This window comes from Bombina bombina, chromosome 1, assembly GCF_027579735.1.
Source record: "Bombina bombina isolate aBomBom1 chromosome 1, aBomBom1.pri, whole genome shotgun sequence".
Lineage (NCBI taxonomy): Eukaryota > Metazoa > Chordata > Amphibia > Anura > Bombinatoridae > Bombina > Bombina bombina.
The window spans coordinates 1,335,453,761-1,335,472,003 of record NC_069499.1 but is presented as its reverse complement, the minus strand read 5'-3'; the positions used below and the strand labels follow the sequence as shown (position 1 = coordinate 1,335,472,003).

At 41.3% G+C, this 18,243-nt stretch overlaps 1 protein-coding gene across 2 annotated transcripts in view; it reads left to right on the top strand.

Moving 5' to 3' along the window:
- Window positions 1-18,243, top strand: part of COG4 (component of oligomeric golgi complex 4) — a 114,178-nt gene that overhangs the window by 72,973 nt on the left and 22,962 nt on the right. For both annotated transcript variants that reach the window (XM_053702261.1, XM_053702271.1), the window contains exons 12-16: window positions 10,753-10,918; window positions 11,003-11,065; window positions 11,362-11,478; window positions 11,568-11,660; window positions 11,764-11,847. In XM_053702261.1, the coding sequence (XP_053558236.1) occupies window positions 10,753-10,918; window positions 11,003-11,065; window positions 11,362-11,478; window positions 11,568-11,660; window positions 11,764-11,847 (523 nt within the window). The remainder of the gene's footprint in view (window positions 1-10,752; window positions 10,919-11,002; window positions 11,066-11,361; window positions 11,479-11,567; window positions 11,661-11,763; window positions 11,848-18,243) is intronic.

Genomic DNA, 18,243 nt, shown 5'->3' with positions numbered 1-18,243 from the left:
GGGTTAATGGGGAGCCTTTATGTGGGGACAGTGTCAGACTTTCTGAATAAGTCTTATTTGGGCAGTGATTTGGTGCAGGCACTGGGGCTGGAGTTAGGTTGCTCATTTTATTTACAATGTAGGGTTCCGGTGGTTTCACTTTTTTCTCTAAGAGGGAAACATAGTATTGCAGCACGCCCACGAAGGGCGGGACTTCCTGCTTTTTGGCGCCTCTGCTTGTAGCGTTATTTCCAAGCAGTTGCAGGTTTTCAGTTGGGTTGTACTGGGGTTTTTCTGGGCTAGAGCAGCATGTAAACACCTTTTCATGCGCTTTTAGCACAGATGCGTTTCTAGTCCGGTATTTTAGACAGACTGCAGTAACGGATCGTTGTCTTCTGGGATCCGGTAGCATTGGTTAAGGTACGAGCACCTCAGCAGGTTGCTGTGGTGCAGAGGCTTAATTATTTCTTATTTTACTTATTTTCTTTTTTTAGTAGTGTTATATTACTACAGCAAAAGTGGCCGTTTTTGTCTGAGAAAGAAAAAACGTTTGAATTTAAAGAGACAGTAACGGTTTTTGATCATTTTATTTTATTGCTATTTCCAGTATTTTTTTGCAAAATATCAATATTTTTGTGTAAAGATGGATCAAGATGAGGTGCAAGGAGTTACATGTGCTTTATGTCTTGATGCAAATGTGGAACCACCAATCCCTTTCTGTCCTACATGTATTGAAAGGACTGTTTTAGTTTTAGGGATAACATTTTTACTGAGCCAATCTCCTCTCAGGCAGATGTTGTCCAAGAGTCTTCTGATGAGGGTCAATTTATGCCGCAACTTTCTCCCCAAGCGTCCCAAAAATTAACGCCCCCACCAGCAGTGCCCTGCACTTCTGCTCTAGCACCTGTTGGAGTTACTTTTAAAGACATAGCGGCGGTTATGTCTTCCAGAATTTCTGATGCGCTGTCTGCTTTTCCTATGCTTTAAGGCAAGCGCAAGAGGAAAGACAAGCATGTTATCAGTGAGGTTTCTGATGCCATGGTGGCAGTCTCAGAGGTACCCTCCCAGAGAACTGAGATGGAGGGTATAGAGGTTTTATCAGATGGCGAGATTTCAGATTCTTTCCGATTTAAACTAGAGCACCTCCGTCTGTTACTTAGGAAGGTGTTTGTTACCTTAGACGACTGTGATTCCACAGTAGTAGTTGCTCCTGTGAAGGTGAGTAAATTGGACAGATATTTCGAAGTTCCGACTTTCTCATATGTTTTTCCAGTTCCTAAGCGAGCTTCGGAGATTGTTTCTAAGGAATGGGAGAGACCAGGTATTCCCTTCTCTCCGTCTCCTATTTTCAGGAAGATGTTTCCTATAGCTGACGCTATCAAAGAAACTTGGCAAACAGTTCCTAAGGTGGATGGGGCTATCTCCACCTTAGCCAAGCGAACTACTATTCCTATTAAGGATAGTTGTGCTTTTAAAGACCCCATCGACAAGAATTTGTAGGGTCTACTTAAAAAGATTTGTGCTCACCAGGGTCTGCTGTTGCAGCCGGCTGCGTGCATTGCTACTGTCACTAGTGCGGCAGCTTATTGGTTTGATGCTCTGTCTGAGTCTCTTAAGTCTGAGACTTCTTTGGAGGAGATCCAAGATAGGATTAAAGCTCTGAAGTTAGCCAATGCTTTTATTACGGATGCTTCTCTGCAAATTACTAAATTAGCAGCTAAGAGTTCAGGGTTTTCTATCCTAGCCCGCAGAGCTTTGTGCTTAAAACCTTGGTCTGCGGACGTTTCATCTAAGTCTAAACTTCTAGCTATTCCTTACAAGGGAAATACAAAGTAATTTTCGTTCCTTTTCGCAATTCCAAGGGCAATTCCTTCTCTTCCTCCTCTAAACAGGAAGGAAACTATTCGCAATCTAAGCCTACTTGGACACCCAACCAGCCTTGGAACAAGGGTAAAAGGTCCAGGAAGCCTGCTGCTGACTCCAAAACAGCATGAAGGGCATGCCCCTGATCCGGGACTGGATCTGGTGGGGGGGGCAGACTTTCTTTCTTCGTTCAGGCTTGGGTGCGAGACGTTCAGGATCCCTGGGCTATAGAAATAGTGTCCCAGGGATACAAACTGGAGTTCAAAAATTTTCCTCCTCGAGGAAGATTTCTTCTTTCAAGATTATCTGCAAACCAGATAAAAAGAGAGGCGTTCTTACATTGTGTAAGAGACCTCTCCTCCCTGGGAGTGATATTCCTGTTCCTGTTCAGGAACACGGGCAGGGCTTTTATTCAAATCTGTAGTTCCCAAGAAGGAGGGAACTTTCAGACCTATTTTAGACCTCAAGAGTCTGAACAAGTTTATCAGAGTTCCATCTTTCAAGATGGAAACTATTCGTACCATTCTTCCATTGATCCAGGAGGGTGAATTTAAGACGACAGTGGACTTAAAAGATGCATATCTACATGTTCCTATACACAGAGATCATCACAAGTTCCTAAGGTTTGCCTTTCTGGACAGACACTTTCAGTTTGTGGCTCTTCCTTTCGGGCTGGCCACGGCACCCAGAATTTTCACAAAGGTTCTGGGGTCTCTGCTGGCGGTTTTAAGACATGGGGCATTGCAGTGGCGCCTTATCTGGACAATATTCTAATCCAGGCGCCATCTTGTCAACAAGCAAGGTCCCATACCGACATTCTACTATCCTTCCTGAGAACTCACGGGTGGAAGGTAAATCTGGAAAAAAGTTCCTTAATCCCAAAAGCAAGGGTGACTTTCTTGGGAACTGTAATAGATTCTATATCCATGAGGATTTTTGTGACAGAGGTCAGGAAATCAAAGATTCTAGATACCTGTCGAGCCCTTCAGTCCAATCCTCGGCCGTCAGTGGCCCAGTGCATGGAAGTAATCGGACTGATGGTGGCGGCAATGGACATCATCCCGTTTGCTCGGTTTCACCTCAGACCTCTGCAGTTAAACATTCTCAGGCTGTGGAATGGAGATTATGCAGACTTGTCTCCTCGAATAACCCTGGAGTAGGAGACAAGGGATTCACTTCAATGGTGGTTGTCTCTGGATCATCTATCCCAGGGAACATGCTTTTGCAGACCATCCTGGGTGATTGTGACAACAGATGCCAGCCTTCTAGGGTGGGGAGCTGTCTGGGGTCCTCTAAAGGCTCAGGGAGTGTGGACTCCAGCGGAGTCTGTTCTTCCTATAAACATCCTGGAACTGAGAGCGATCTTTAATGCTCTTCTGGCCTGGCCTCAGTTGGGTTCGGCCCAGTTCATCAGATTCCAGATGGACAACATAATGACAGTGGCTTACATCAATCATCAGGGAGGAACAAGGAGTTCCTTAGCGATGACAGATGTAGCCAAGATAATCCGGTGGGCGGAGGCCCATTCTTGCCATCGGTCAGCGATCCAAATCCCAGGAATGGACAACTGGGAGGCGGACTTTCTGAGCAGGCAGACCTTTCATCCGGGAGAGTGGGAACTCCATCCGGAAGTATTCTCCAACCTGATTCTCAAATGGGGTCGGCCGGAGTTAGATCTCATGGCATCTCGTCAGAAAGACAAGCTCCCGAGATACGGGTCAAGGTCCAGGGATCCTCAGGCGGAACTGATAGATGCTCTAACAGTTCCTTGGTCCTTCAGCCTAGCATATCTTTTTCCCCCGTTTGCTCTTCTTCCTCGGGTTATTGCTCGAATCAAACAGGAGAAGGCATCAGGGATCCTCATTGCTCCTGCGTGGCCTCACAGGATTTGGTATGCCGATCTGGTGAACACGTCATCCTTGCCATTGAGGAAGGATCTTCTCATTCAAGGACCCTTCCTTCATCCAAATCTTATTTCTCTGAAGCTGACTGCTTGGAGATTGAACGCTTAATTCTATCCAAGCTGGGTTTTTCTGATTCGGTTATAGAGACCTTGATTCAGGCGCGTAAGCCTGTAACTAGAAAGATTTACTATAAGATATGGCGTAAATATCTTTATTGGTGTGAATCCAAGGGCTACTCATGGAGTAGAGTTAGGATTCCCAGAAATTTGTCTTTTCTTCAAGAAGGATTGGAGAAGGGTTTATCGGCAAGTTCCCTAAAGGGTCAGATCTCTGCCTTATCTGGCTGATGTCCCAGATGTTCAATCCTTTTGTCAGGCCTTGGCTAGGATCAGGCCTGTGTTCAAACCAGTTACTCCTCCATGAAGTCTGAATTTTGTTCTTAAGGTTCTTCAAGGGGCTCCGTTTGAGCCTATGCATTCCTTAGATATTAAGTTGTTATCTTGGAAAGTTTTATTTCTTGTTGCTATTTCTTCAGCTCGAAGAGTGTCTGAGCTTTCGGCGTTGCAATACAATTCGCCTTACCTTATTTTCCATTCGGAGAAGGTAGTTTTACGTACTAAACTAGGGTTCCTTCCTAAGGTTGTTTCAGACAGGAACATTAATCAGGAGAGTGTTGTTCCTTCCTTGTGTCCTAATCCTTCTTCTCAGAAGGAAAGGCTTCTGCATAATTTGGACGTAGTCCGTGCTTTGAAGTTTTACTTAAAAGCAACTAAGAACTTTCGTCAGTCTTCTTCTCTGTTCGTAATTTTTTCTGGAAAACGTAAGGGTCAGAAAGCTACGGCTACCTCTACCTCTCTTCCTTTTTGGTTAAGGAGTATCATCCACTTTGCCTATGAGACTGCTGGACAGCAGCCTCCTGAAAGAATTACGGCTCATTCCACTAGGGCGGTTGCTTCCTCATGGGCATTCAAAAATGAAGCTTCTGTGGAACAGATTTGCAAGGCTGCTATTTGGTCTTCTCTTCACACTTTTTCTAAATTTTACAAATTTGATACTTTTGCCTCGGCTGAGGCTGTATTTGGGAGAAAGGTTCTTCAAGCAGTGGTGCCTTCCATTTAGGTTCCCTGTTTTGTCCCTCCCTTATCATCCATGTACTCTAGCTTTGGTATTGTAAGCCCACAAGTAAGGATGATGATCCGTGGACTCATTGTGTCTTTAAAAAGAAAAGAAAATGTATGCTTACCTGATAAATTTGTTTCTTTTTAGACCCGATGAGTCCATGGCCCGCCCTGTTCTTTTTAAGACAGGGTGTTCTTTTTTGTAAACTTCAGACACCTCTGCACCTTGGCTTTTCCTTTCTCTTCCTAACTTCGGTCAAATGACTGGAGTGGGAGGGAAGGGAGGAACTATTTAACAGCTCTGCTGTGGTGCTCTTTGCCTCCTCCTGCTGACCAGGAGGCGATATCCCACAAGTAAGAATGATGATCCATTGACTCATCGTATCTAAAAAGAAACAAATTTATCAGGTAAGCATAAATTTTCTTTTTTTAGGTTGCAATTTTTTTTTTTTTTTAAACTACATGTGGCTTATCGTCAATCACTTACCTCAAAATAGGGTCTGCCTTCAAGTATCTAAAATGTTTATGTAGCATTTTCTTAATAAATCCCGCCCCTTCACCATTTGTGGTGATAAATCTATGTTATTAATCTGATCCCCTTGATTGACACTATTCTTTGTCTGATGCTGTAATAAAGTGCTTCGCTGACAGAGTGCATTCCTTTGTCTTGCCTCGATTATCAAATGACTGTTCAATAGTATTAATTAAAATTCTCATTAAATACAGTGAATTCAAACTACAAAAATTAAAGGTTGACATTAAAGAGTTATCCGATAAATGAGTGCCCTACAAAACAATTGATAAGTGGAAGAAAATAAATCACGATGACATAAAAACCAGAGTGAATAAAATGGAACAGGAACTTATAGTTCTCAAAACTACCAAGCTTAGAAGAGATCTTGAGGACTATAAGAATGATCAGGTTTATAATTATAATAAAACTAGAGGTACCGTAATCAAAATTATCAGAGAAATAATTCAAGAAATTTACATCAGAACCAAAATTATAATCAGAAACAAAATTGTTACTACAATACAGGTAGAATTAAGCAGAACATAAATGTTAAGCCCAACTGACAACGGTAATTATAACCATAAGGATTTTTAATATAGGAGAGGGTCATCAGAGACAAGAATCCTGTACCTCCAATAGATTTTCAGCACTAGACATTGATCCTGAGTGGGGTGAGAAGGGTGCCAGACCCAAAGAGCAAATACATCCCCCGAAACAGGGTAAGACTTATCAGCAGGGTTCCTATCAGAGTGGTGCTAACAAACAGTACCATGGGAACCAAAGAGCGACACAAAATAATTATCACACACATCATCTTAATGATGATAATAGACAGTATCAGGATTACCATCAAAATGGATGGAGAGAGACACATTTTTTAGACAGGGGCCAGGGACCTCAGCCACCGTGGAGACCCATAGAGAGAGTAGAACGGACAGATCTAGAAGTAGTGGACAGAGAAATCAGGAAACGTCCCAGGGAACAAAAAGAATGTGAACAAAACAAGGAACGAGAGGGGGTCAACGAGCCAAAAAGACATAGGGAAAGGAACAATTATTAATTAAAGCCAAACAGAATATTTTTAATTTGTCAAATGTCGACTTGACTGATACTGATATGTTGTTATTAAAGGCACACACATTTTTTCTTTTGTGATTCAGATAGAGCATGCAATTTTAATCAACTTTCTAATTTACTCCTATTATCAATTTTTCTTAATTCTCTTAGTATGTTTATTTGAAAAGCAAGAATGTAAGTTTAGATGCCGGCCCATTTTTGGTGAACAATCTGGCTTGTCCTTGCTGATTGGACAGCACCAATAAAAAAGTACTGTCCATGGTCCTGAACCAAAAATTTGCTGGCTCCTTAGCTTAGATGCTTTCTTTTTCAAATAAAGATAGCAAGAGAACAAAGAAAATTTGATAATAGGAGTAAATTAGAAAGTTGCTTATAATTGCATGCTCTATCTGAATCATAAAAGAAAAAATTTGGGTTCAGTGTCCCTTTAAATAAGGGCTTACAATTTGCGCCTAAGAAGCTACCGAACAAATTTGAAACTTGTATAGATCTGCAAAAATTTGTTCGGAAATTAAATTTAAAGAGATATTATGCCAAGAATTATAGAGCTAAAAGCAATAATAAATACACTAGGTGGGAGAAGGGAGACAGACACACTAAGGATACTTAAACAACTAGACTCCACTAGAGAACAGAGTGATTCACTGAATTTAGATATTGAGGATCTTTTGGAAGTCAGTATACATGACACAGAGAATGAGATCAAACACAGTTCATTCAAGTGCCCCTCTTCATTTAACTCTATACACACTCAAGGGGAATGCATTCCAGTTTTCAACTGTATTTTAACTGAGGAATTCAACAATTATTTCGATTCAGGGAGTTATAATAAAAAAATTATATTTAGAGATAACCTAGACTCTAATGAGAGAAAATCTTTGAACAAATCGAAAGATGATCACCGAATGACTATCAGGCAGGCAGATAAAGGATGAGGAATTGAAGTCCAAAACAGAGAGGTTTATTTAGGTGAGGCAAATCGATTACTTAGAGATACTACCACCTATATTAAATTACAAAGAGATCCAACCTTAGAGTATAAAAACCTCCTGAAAATTATATCTGAAGCAAAAAATGATGGTATACTGATTAGCGATGAATTCCATCACTAACAACTTATCCATATACATAGAATCATATCTGCAACCAATGGTTAAACAGACCAGGTCATATATTAAGGACACATTAGAAGTGATCAATAAATTTGAACTTTTAAAAATTGCTTGCCTTGAGCGGAGGATTAAGAAAAAAAAGTTGCGAGCAGGGCGAATGCCTGGATAGCCGCCTGGAGCCGGACTGTATTCCTTTTAAAGGCGTTTTTATAATTTACTTCTACTAAGTGCATATGATTATGTGCTCTTAATAAAATTGTATTACTCTTACCTTGAATTCTCTGTTCTTATATTTCTAATTGTTTGAAGAATCGTCATCTGTCACTCAATTAAACAGTATGGCGGGCGTGAGTGCTGCACTTATCGGCGGTGCGGTTAAAAGATAAAAATGTAAGAAAATAAATAAATTTAAACAATTTCATGAATTAAACGTATGCTAATTTTTAAAAGTCTATAGAATGCCGTTAAGATGGCGTGTTAACATTCACTTTAAGGGGGTAGATATTAGCTATTCCCACACCCTGTGACATAAGCAGTGATGTTGTCAGCTTTTAAAATTGGTATATGAAGTTCAGAATAACTTTTAACACAGTTTAAAAATGTAATATAGATTAACCCCTTAAGGACTGGGCATTTCAGACAAAAACTTCCCCAAAAGACCAGAGCATTTTTAGCATTTTTGCCATCACTACATTTAAACAGAAATATATATATTTTTTTAATAGACAACCAAAATTATTTATCTATGCCCATTTTAGAATATTTCATGCCACCATTTCACCGTCAAATGAGATCAAATAAAAAAATTGTTCACTTTTTCACAATTTTTGGTTTCTCACTAAAATTATGTACAAACAGCTTGTGCAATCATGGCGCAAATGGTTGTAAATGCTTCTCTGGGATCCCCTTTGTTCAGAAATAGCAGACATATATGGCTTTGGCATTGCTTTTTGGTAATTAAAAGGCAGCTAAATGCCTCTGAGCGCCACACCTGTATTATGCCCAGCAGTAAAGGGGTTAATTAGTTTGTAGGGTTAATTTTAGCTTCAGTGTAGAGATCAGCCTCCCATCATCCCCCCCTGACCCCTCTCAAACAGCTCTCTTCCCTCCCCCATCTTAAAGTGAAGGTAAAGTTCGTTATATCTCATTATTGCATTATACAGCCCAGCCTAAATGAATGGCACTTTCATTCATCAATTTTTTTAAATTTTATTCTAAAGTCTGTTTTCGCCGTTTTTACTTACTTTATTTCAATATGTAAATTCAACCCGTTCATGTAATTTTTTTTTACTTGCTGGTCACGTTTTTCCAGCAGCCAATTGAGATTCTGGCCGTTAGGCGGCCGTCATCGGCCGTCATTCAACGTCATTGCCCTGTTTGACAATATGCGCATGCGTTCCTATTCTTTTCTCTTCCTTGGAAGAAAAGCGCTCCTGTTTTGCGCATGCCTATTGCAATTGTTGCAATACGTAGGCTTCTTTCTCCAAATGGGAACCAAGATCAGAGGCTGAAATGCCTTTATGCGCATGCGTACTTATTGTGATCCACGTAAACGAGCCTAAGAGAGACGTATTGAGCGAGTGGGACCGCTCTATACGTCAGACATCAGGAAATGGCTGATGGGAGGAGTCCGTTACACCACGGTAGGGATAATATAAATCATGTTTATTGGGGAAATAGATGATGACATGTAGAAAAGAAGTTAGCGATTAGATTATTTATGATGTTAAAAATTGAATATTGTTTATAGATAGTTCAAACTTTACCTTCACTTTAAGAACTGGCAGAAAGTCTGCCAGTACTAAAATAAAAATCTGGGGGGGGGTTTTGTTCGTTTTTAAATATGTATATATATTTTATATTTTCTGCCATGTAGGATCCCCCCTTACCCCCCAAACTCCCTGACCCCCCCTACCTATTTGCTGCCATCTTAGGTACTGTCTGCCAGTACCCAGTTTGCCTCAATTTATACTTATTTAAAAAAAAAAAAAAATACATAAACCATTTTTCTGTAGTGTAGCTGCCCCCACCTCATTACCCTACCACCTCCCAGATCCCTTTTCCTCAATGGATCCCACATAGGATCCCCCTCATTGCCCCTCCCCCTCCTCACTTTCCGTCTCTCTCTTTTTTTTTTTTTTCACTTACGTGTTACGTGGCATGGTGGTCCCACCCAGTCCTTCCCCCTCCAGCGATGGGCCGCCCACCCGTCTCCCTCTTTACACTCCCACCCAGCAACGATCAGCACCACCGCTGTCCGATGCATCAGTAACTCTGCAAATCTATTTCTGCAGTGACCCACTCATGGGTCATGCAGAAATAGCGCAATCTCGCTATTTTGAGCGAGATTGCGGAAGAGAGAAGCCCAGGACTGCAGCGACATACAGGGTACGTCACTGGTCCTTAAGGGGATAACGACCAGAGTCGTACAGGGTACGGTGTGGTCATTAAGGGGTTAATGCAGTCACTGTAAAAATATGTAGCTCCCACTCTGCACTCGGAATTGTGCATTACAAACCTGAAGTGCGCAATATAGCTGTCCAAAAGACAGCAAAGTCACTCATCTGTGAGTGTGCACTATTCTAGAACAGGGAGCAAGAATACAAGATGGGAGAATCTAGTATGAAAATGCAGAGCTTCTCCAATCTTCAAGGTACTGATAAACCTAGAGGCAACAGAGACAGATCGGTAAAGCGCACAATTTCTTGCCCTAGGGTTTCTTACGTGCAGGCACTATGGGGAGTGGGCGTGTGAGTAACAGGTGCCGTTGATGACGTGTCCGTCACACGCCAATCAGCAAGTAGAGAGTTCAGAGTATCACCGAGAAGGACCAAGTAATAGGATGCTGTGCACTGCTCTCAGTGATCAAGTGCGCATGTACACAAAACGCGTCTGCCATGAAGCCTCGGTCTTCCCTGCTGTATCGTTTTGGATGTTTTTATCTTGGAGTCTGGATTCTCCTATTTTCTGCTTTAAATGAATTAATACATTTGGATTTTATATGCCACGTTTTGCAGTGTTTGTATCTTGGGTGCGTTGATACCCTGAACTCTCTACTGATAAACTTATCATTTATGTATTGCTTAATGCTGTCACTCTAACTTAAAAATAATAAAGAAGTTTCTCTATAAGTAAATTCTTGTTTTAATCACTGTTTGTTACTCTTTATTCTTTGTTTCCTGCAGGGAGGTTCTGTGTAATAAGCTGCGGATGGGCTTCCCAGCTACAACATTCCAGGATATCCAGAGAGGAGTGACAAGTGCGGTCAACCTGATGCAGAGCAGTTTGCAGCAGGGCAAGTTTGATACCAAAGGCATTGAAAGCAATGATGAGGCCAAGACATCATTCCTTGTGAGAGACAGTTTGAAGGGCTTTTATTAATATAACGGTTTTGGCTTTTTTTTCTCAATGACTTAACATTGTGTCATCTTTTAGGTTTCACTGAACAATGTGGAGGTTTGCAGTGAGAATATAATGACCCTGAAGAAAAATCTTGAGGTATGGGAGTGTTTCATAGTGAAAAGCAAGTATGATGTTCTAAGTGAGAATCCTGGTATTGTGCAGTATCGGTGTGTAATGAGAAGATTGATGTTCTGCTTTATGAAAATGGGTTTCTAGTCATCTGCCTATGTCAAACATATAATTAGAAGCAAAGTCTTCCACAAATTAGCCACACTGTAGAGTTACAGAATACAACGCTCTTGCACAGCATCCTATTCCTCAAAATATTGTATGTATATTATTTTTTGTGAACCAATTACATTTGTCCATATCTCTCCTTGTACTGCCATCAGAATGACTGTAGCAAATTATTCAACCAAGGCCTTGGTGGTGATCACGCTAAAGCAAAGATTGATAGCTGCCTGACAGACATGGCATCAGTGTCCAATAAGTTTAGAGACCTTCTGCAGGTGAGAAGGCTTATGCAGTAATTCTGTAATCTGGAGGTGGGAAACCAGAGATACATCCTGATGATGATGTTTTTTTTCTGCTGGGATAGGAAGGTCTTGGGGAGCTTAACAGTACGGCTGTAAAACCACAGGTCAAGCCCTGGATAAACCTTTTCTTGTCTATCTCACACAATATTGAGGAGGTTAGTAAAACCAAAGTGACTCATAACTACAGTTAAAAGAAGATTAACAAAATTGTGGTCAACTGCTAGTGAAAGGTAAATGTCACAATCTTATTTTTATCAGGAGGAGTTTAATGACTATGAGGCAAACGACCCCTGGGTGCAACAGTTTATAGTGAACCTGGAGCAGCTAATGGCAGAATTCAAGGTGGGTATACACCTATTATTATCTATAGTCCTTACCAAAAAGTAATAGTCTCCCTAGTTTTGCTATACTTTTCTTTGTTAAACTTTCTTTTCCTAAGTTATGTTTTACACAATTTGCTGTAATTTATTTCATCTTTCAAGAAAATTGCAGTGCTATTTCCTAGTAAATTCATTTTTGTGGGCTAGCAGTCAGTTCAACAAATGAGCTCTGTATTCGCTGCTGAAAAAAGAACAGAAAAGTCAAAATTACATTTTCATGATTCCTACATAGCAAGCAATTTTAAACAATTTACTCATATGATCTAAATAGCTTCCTTCTCTTGGTATCCTTCATTAAAAAGCATACCTAGATAGGCTCAGGAACAGCCATGCACTACTGGGAACTAACTGTTGATTGGTGGCTACACATATTTACCTCTTATCATTGGCTCACCAGATGTGTTCACCCAGCTCCCAGTAGTGCATTGCTGCTACTTTAAAGGGACATAATACTCACGTGCTAAATCACTTGAAAGTGATGAAGCCTAAATGTAAAAAGCTGACAAGGAAATATAACCTGAGCATTTCTATGTAAAAAAGGAAATTATTTTACCTCAAAATTTCTTCAGCTTACAAGAGTAAGTGCTCTGGTAACAGTAATAATCTCCAGCTACAAGTTGGGAAAAAACACAATAGCCAATCAGCAGTGGTCATGCATTGCTTTGCTGCGATCTCATGAGATTTCACAGTAAACTTCCTTAAACTGAATAGGGAAATAACATGGCTGTAAGAAATAAAAATAAAAAGTATGCAACACTGCACTGTTATTTAAAAAGTACGTATTTATTAAAATGCTCAGATTGGACTGGTACTCACACAGCATTGAGCTTCAATAGCTCTAATATAAGTGCCAAGTAATAAACTGATCCAACTCTGCGGCTTGCAGGGTGTTCCAAATGTATTACAATGTTAAAAACAAATACAATGTAACAAACCATTTACGCGCTCAGTAGCATTAGCATGTCTTTCTAAAGTCACAAGGATGGTTTCACTTGATCTAACATAGAATCGCTTGTTTGAAAGTAGCAGGTGCTGTATCATTACTTGAATGTTATACAAGTAATCAGAAAGACATACTAATGCTATTGAGAGCATAAATGCTGTAAGGACAGTGTAGACAACCCCAGAGTGACTACAAAAGACTACTTTGTTACATCTTATTTGTTTTTAATACAGTGTGTATTTTAACTGTGTACAAGACACAGAGTTGGATCCATTTATTACAGGCACTTATCTTACAGCTAATGAAGTTCCTTGCTTTGTGAGTACAAGTCCAAGCTGAGCATTTCAATTATACTTAAAGAGACATGTTACTCAAATGTTGAAGCGGGGAAGGAAGGTGAGGGATAATTTGAGTGGGTTTATTGGTCACAATTTAAGGGATAAATTAAAAAATATTTGTTACTTGTAATCCTTAAATTCCAGAACCTAAAGCAGTAATATACATCAAAATGTACAGGAGGATGCAAAAAAGATTTGCAGCAGAGAGAAAAAGACTGCTGGTTACTGGACTGTTTCAATACTTAGAGCCCACTGTAGAAATATACTTCAATTCAGAGCAAAAGATTTAGATATTATAAAACATCACAGACATACCCATTTACACTAAATAACTTTATTGGGAGAAAAAAGTATATATGATAGTCCAGCAGGACTAGTACTCACGCACACACACACATACAGTTAAAACTAGCTGAAACTCAGATGATAAAATTATCTAGAATGCACCTGTGTAATGCTAGTTCGTCACTCACAGAGGATACATATAATATATATGTTGATACAAAAATGATTGGCCTCCAGGAGTAAACAAATTACCATGAACAGTGGTAGCGTAAAGAGTCTAATATGGTAGTTAACCTGTACTGAAAAGCACCAACAATGCTTGATAAGAAATATCTCTTGTAAGGTGTATCCAGTCCACGGATCATCCATTACTTGTGGGATATTCTCCTTCCCAACAGGAAGCTGCAAGAGGACCACCCACAGCAGAGCTGTCTATATAGCTCCTCCTCTAACTGCCACTATCAGTCATTCTCTTGCAGCTCTCGACAAGAAAGGAAGTAGCTAGAGATGTGGTGTTTTTATTTAGTTTATCTTCAATCAAAAGTTTGTTATTTTCAAATGGTACCGGAGTTGTACTATTTTAGCCTCAGACAGAAAGTAGAAGAAGAGTCTGCCTGTGGTCTTTGATGATCTTAGCAGGTTGTAACTAAGATCCATTGCTGTTCTCACACATAACTGAAGAGAGAGGTAACTTCAGCTGGGGGAATGGCGTGCAGGGTCTCCTGCTATGAGGTATGTGCAGTTTAAATTTTTCTAGAGAAATGAATATGCTAGAAAATGCTGTTAATACCGGATTTATGTAAGGTAAGCCTGATTACAGTGATTTAATAACGACTAGTATCATGCTTGCTGTAAAAGGTAATATTCTTATGACTTTCTCACATTACTGAAAAATAAAACGTTTGCTGGAAGTGTTTAAACGTTTTTTTATACATATTGGTGATAAAACTTTATTGGGGCCCAGTTTTTTCCACATGGCTGGCTAGATTTTGCCTAGGGATAGTTTTGTTAGGCCCTCTCACTGTGAATACAGGTTGGTAGGGGCCTATTTTCGCGCCTAAATGCGCATTAGATTTTGCAGCTTGAGACATCCAGTTTCCCTGAAGGAGTCCCCTGAACACTTAGGACCTCTCTAAAGGGTTTTTATGCCTTTCAAAGTCGTTATATGGGCAGGTAGGGCCACAGCAGAGCTGTGGCAGTTTGTTGTGACTGTTGAAAAACGTTTATATCGTTTTTTTGATCCGGTTTTGAAACTAAGGGGTTAATCATCCATTTGCAAGTGGGTGCAATGCTCTGTTAGTCTATTATACACACTGTAAAAATTTCGTAAGATTTACTGCTTTTTATCACTGTTTTTCAATTTCTGACAAAATTTGTTTCTCTTAAAGGCACAGTACCGTTTTTATTTTTTGCTTGTTTACATTTATCAAAGTGTTTTCCAAGCTTGCTGGTCTAATTGCTAGTCTGTTTAAACATGTCTGACATAGAGGAAACTCCTTGTTCATTATGTTTAGAAGCCATTGTGGAACCCCCTCTTAGAATGTGTACCAAATGTACTGATTTTACTTTGTTATAAAGATCATATTCTGTCTTTAAAAGATTTATCACCAGAGGGAACTGACAAGGGGGAAGTTATGCCGACTAACTCGCCCCACGTGTCAGAACCTTTGACTCCCGCTCAAGGGACTCCCGCTCAAGAGGCGCCAAGTACATCTAGCGAGCCCATGGCGTTTACTTTACAAAACATGGCGGCAGTTATGGATCATACCCTTACAGCGGTATTGTCCAAACTACCAGGGTTACAAGGAAAGCGAGACCGCTCTGGGGCTAGAAAAAATACAGAGCACTCTGACGCTTTAGTAGCTATGTCTGATATCCCCTCACAATATGCAGAAGCTGAGGCAGGAGAGCTTCTTTCTGTGGGTGATTTTTCTGACTCAGGGAAGATGCTTCAACCTGATTCTGATATTTCAACATTTAAATTTAAGCTTGAACACCTCCGCGTGTTGCTCAGGGAGGTCTTAGCTACTCTGGATGACTGTGACACCATTATAGTGCCAGAGAAATTGTGTAGATTGGATAAATACTATGCAGTGCCTGTTTACACTGATGTTTTCCCAATACCTAAAAGGTTTTCAGAAATTATTACTAAGGAATGGGATAGACCAGGTGTGCCGTTCTCTCCCCCTCCTATTTTTAAGAAAATGTTTCCAATAGATGCCGCTACACGGGACTTATGGCAAACGGTCCCTAAGGTGGAGGGAGCAGTTTCTACCCTAGCTAAGCGTACAACTATCCCCGTCGAGGACAGTTGTGCTTTCCTAGATCCAATGGATAAAAAGTTAGAGGGTTACCTTAAGAAAATGTTTATTCAACAAAGTTTTATTCTCCAGCCTCTTGCATGCATTGCCCCGTCACTGCTGCTGCGGCCTTCTGGTTTGAGTCTCTGGAAGAGGCCTTACAGGTAGAAACTCCATTGGATGATATACTTGACAAGCTTAAAGTGCTTAAGCTAGCCAATTCATTTGTTTCTGACACCGTTGTTCATTTAACTAAACTAACGGCTAAGAACTCAGGTTTTACTATTCAGGCGCGTAGGGTGCTATGGCTTAAATCCTGGTCAGCTGACGTTACTTCAAAGTCTAAGCTTCTCAATATTCCCTTCAAGGGGCAGACCCTATTCGGTCCTGGACTGAAGGAGATCATTTCTGATATTACTGGAGGAAAAGGTCATGCCCTTCCTCAGGATAGGTCTAATAAATTAAGGACCAAACAAACTATTTTTCGTGCCTTTCGAAACTTTAAGACGAGTGCGGCATCATCTTCCTCTAATACAAAACAAGAGGGAAATTTTGCCCAGTCCAAGCCGGTCTGGAGACCTAACCAGGCTTGGAACAAAGGTAAACAGGCCAAGACGCCTGCTGCTGTCTCTAAGACAGCATGAAAGATTGGCCCCCGATACGTAACGGATCTAGTAGGGGGCAGACTTTCTCTCTTCGCCCAGGCTTGGGCAAGAGACGTCCAGGATCCCTGGGCGTTGGAAATTGTGTCCCAGGGATATCTTCTGGACTTCAAAGCTTCTTCCCCAAAAGGAAGTTTTCATCTTTCACAATTATCTGCAGACCAGATAAAGAGAGAGGCATTCTTACATTGTGTTCAAGACCTCCTAGTTATGGGAGTGATCCACCCAGTTCCAAAGGAGGAACAGGGGCAAGGATTCTATTCAAATCTATTTGTGGTTCCCAAGAAAGAGGGAACCTTCAGACCAATCTTAGATCTCAAGATCCTAAACAAATTTCTCAGGGTCCCATCTTTCAAGATGGAGACTATTCGAACCATCCTACCTATCATCCAGGAGGGTCAATACATGACTACCGTGGACTTAAAGGATGCTTATCTTCACATTCCGATACACAAAGATCATCATCGGTTTCTCAGGTTCGCCTTCCTAGACAGGCATTACCAGTTTGTGGCTCTTCCCTTTGGGTTAGCTACGGCACCAAGAATCTTTACGAAGGTTCTGGGGTCACTTCTGGCGGTCCTAAGGCCGCGGGGCATAGCAGTAGCCCCTTACTTAGACGACATTCTGATACAGGCGTCAAATTTCCAAATTCCAGAGTTCTCTATCCCCTCTCACAAGAGTTTCCTTCCTGGGAACTCTGATAGATTCTGTAGAAATGAGGATTTACCTGACAGAGGCCAGGTTGTCAAAACTTCTAAATTCCTGCCGTGTTCTTTATTATACTTCTCGCCCTTCGGTGGCTCAGTGTATGGAAGTAATCGGCTTAATGGTAGCGGCAATGGACATAGTGCCGTTTGCCCGCCTACATCTCAGACCGCTGCAACTCTGCATGCTCAGTCAGTGGAATGGGGATTACACAGATTTGTCCCCTCTACTAAATCTGGATCAAGAGATCAGGGATTCTCTTCTCTGGTGGCTATCTCGAGTCCATCTGTCCAAAGGTATGACCTTCCGCAGGCCAGATTGGACAATAGTAACAACAGATGCCAGCCTTCTGGGCTGGGGGGCAGTCTGGAACTCTCTGAAGGCTCAGGGGTCATGGACTCATGAGGAGGCTCTCCTTCCGATAAACATTCTGGAACTAAGAGCGATATTCAATGCTCTTCAGGCTTGGCCTCAGCTAGCGGCAGTGAGGTTCATCAGATTTCAGTCGGACAACATCACGACTGTAGCTTACATCAACCATCAAGGGGGAACAAAGAGTTCCCTAGCGATGTTGGAGGTTTCAAAGATAATTCGTTGGGCAGAGATTCACTCTTGCCACCTATCAGCTATCCATATTCCAGGAGTAGAGAACTGGGAGGCAGACTTTTCATCCGGGGGAGTTTGCACAGTTGATTCAACATTGGGGCAAACCAGAACTGGATCTCATGGCGTCTCGCCAGAACGCCAAGCTTCCTTTGTACGGATCCAGGTCCAGGGATCCCAAGGCAGCGCTGATAGATGCTCTAGCAGCGCCTTGGTACTTCAACCTGGCTTATGTGTTTCCACCGTTTCCTCTGCTCCCTCGTCTGATTGCCAAGGTCAAGCAGGAGAGAGCATCAGTGATTTTGATAGCACCTGCGGGGCCACGCAGGACTTGGTATGCAGATCTGGTGGACATGTCATCCTTTCCACCGTGGACTCTGCCTCTGAGGCAGGACCTTCTACTTCAGGGTCCTTTCAACCATCCAAATCTAATTTCTCTGCGGCTGCCTGCTTGGAGATTGAACGCTTGATTTTATCAAAGCGTGGTTTCTCCGAGTCGGTCATTGATACCTTAATACAGGC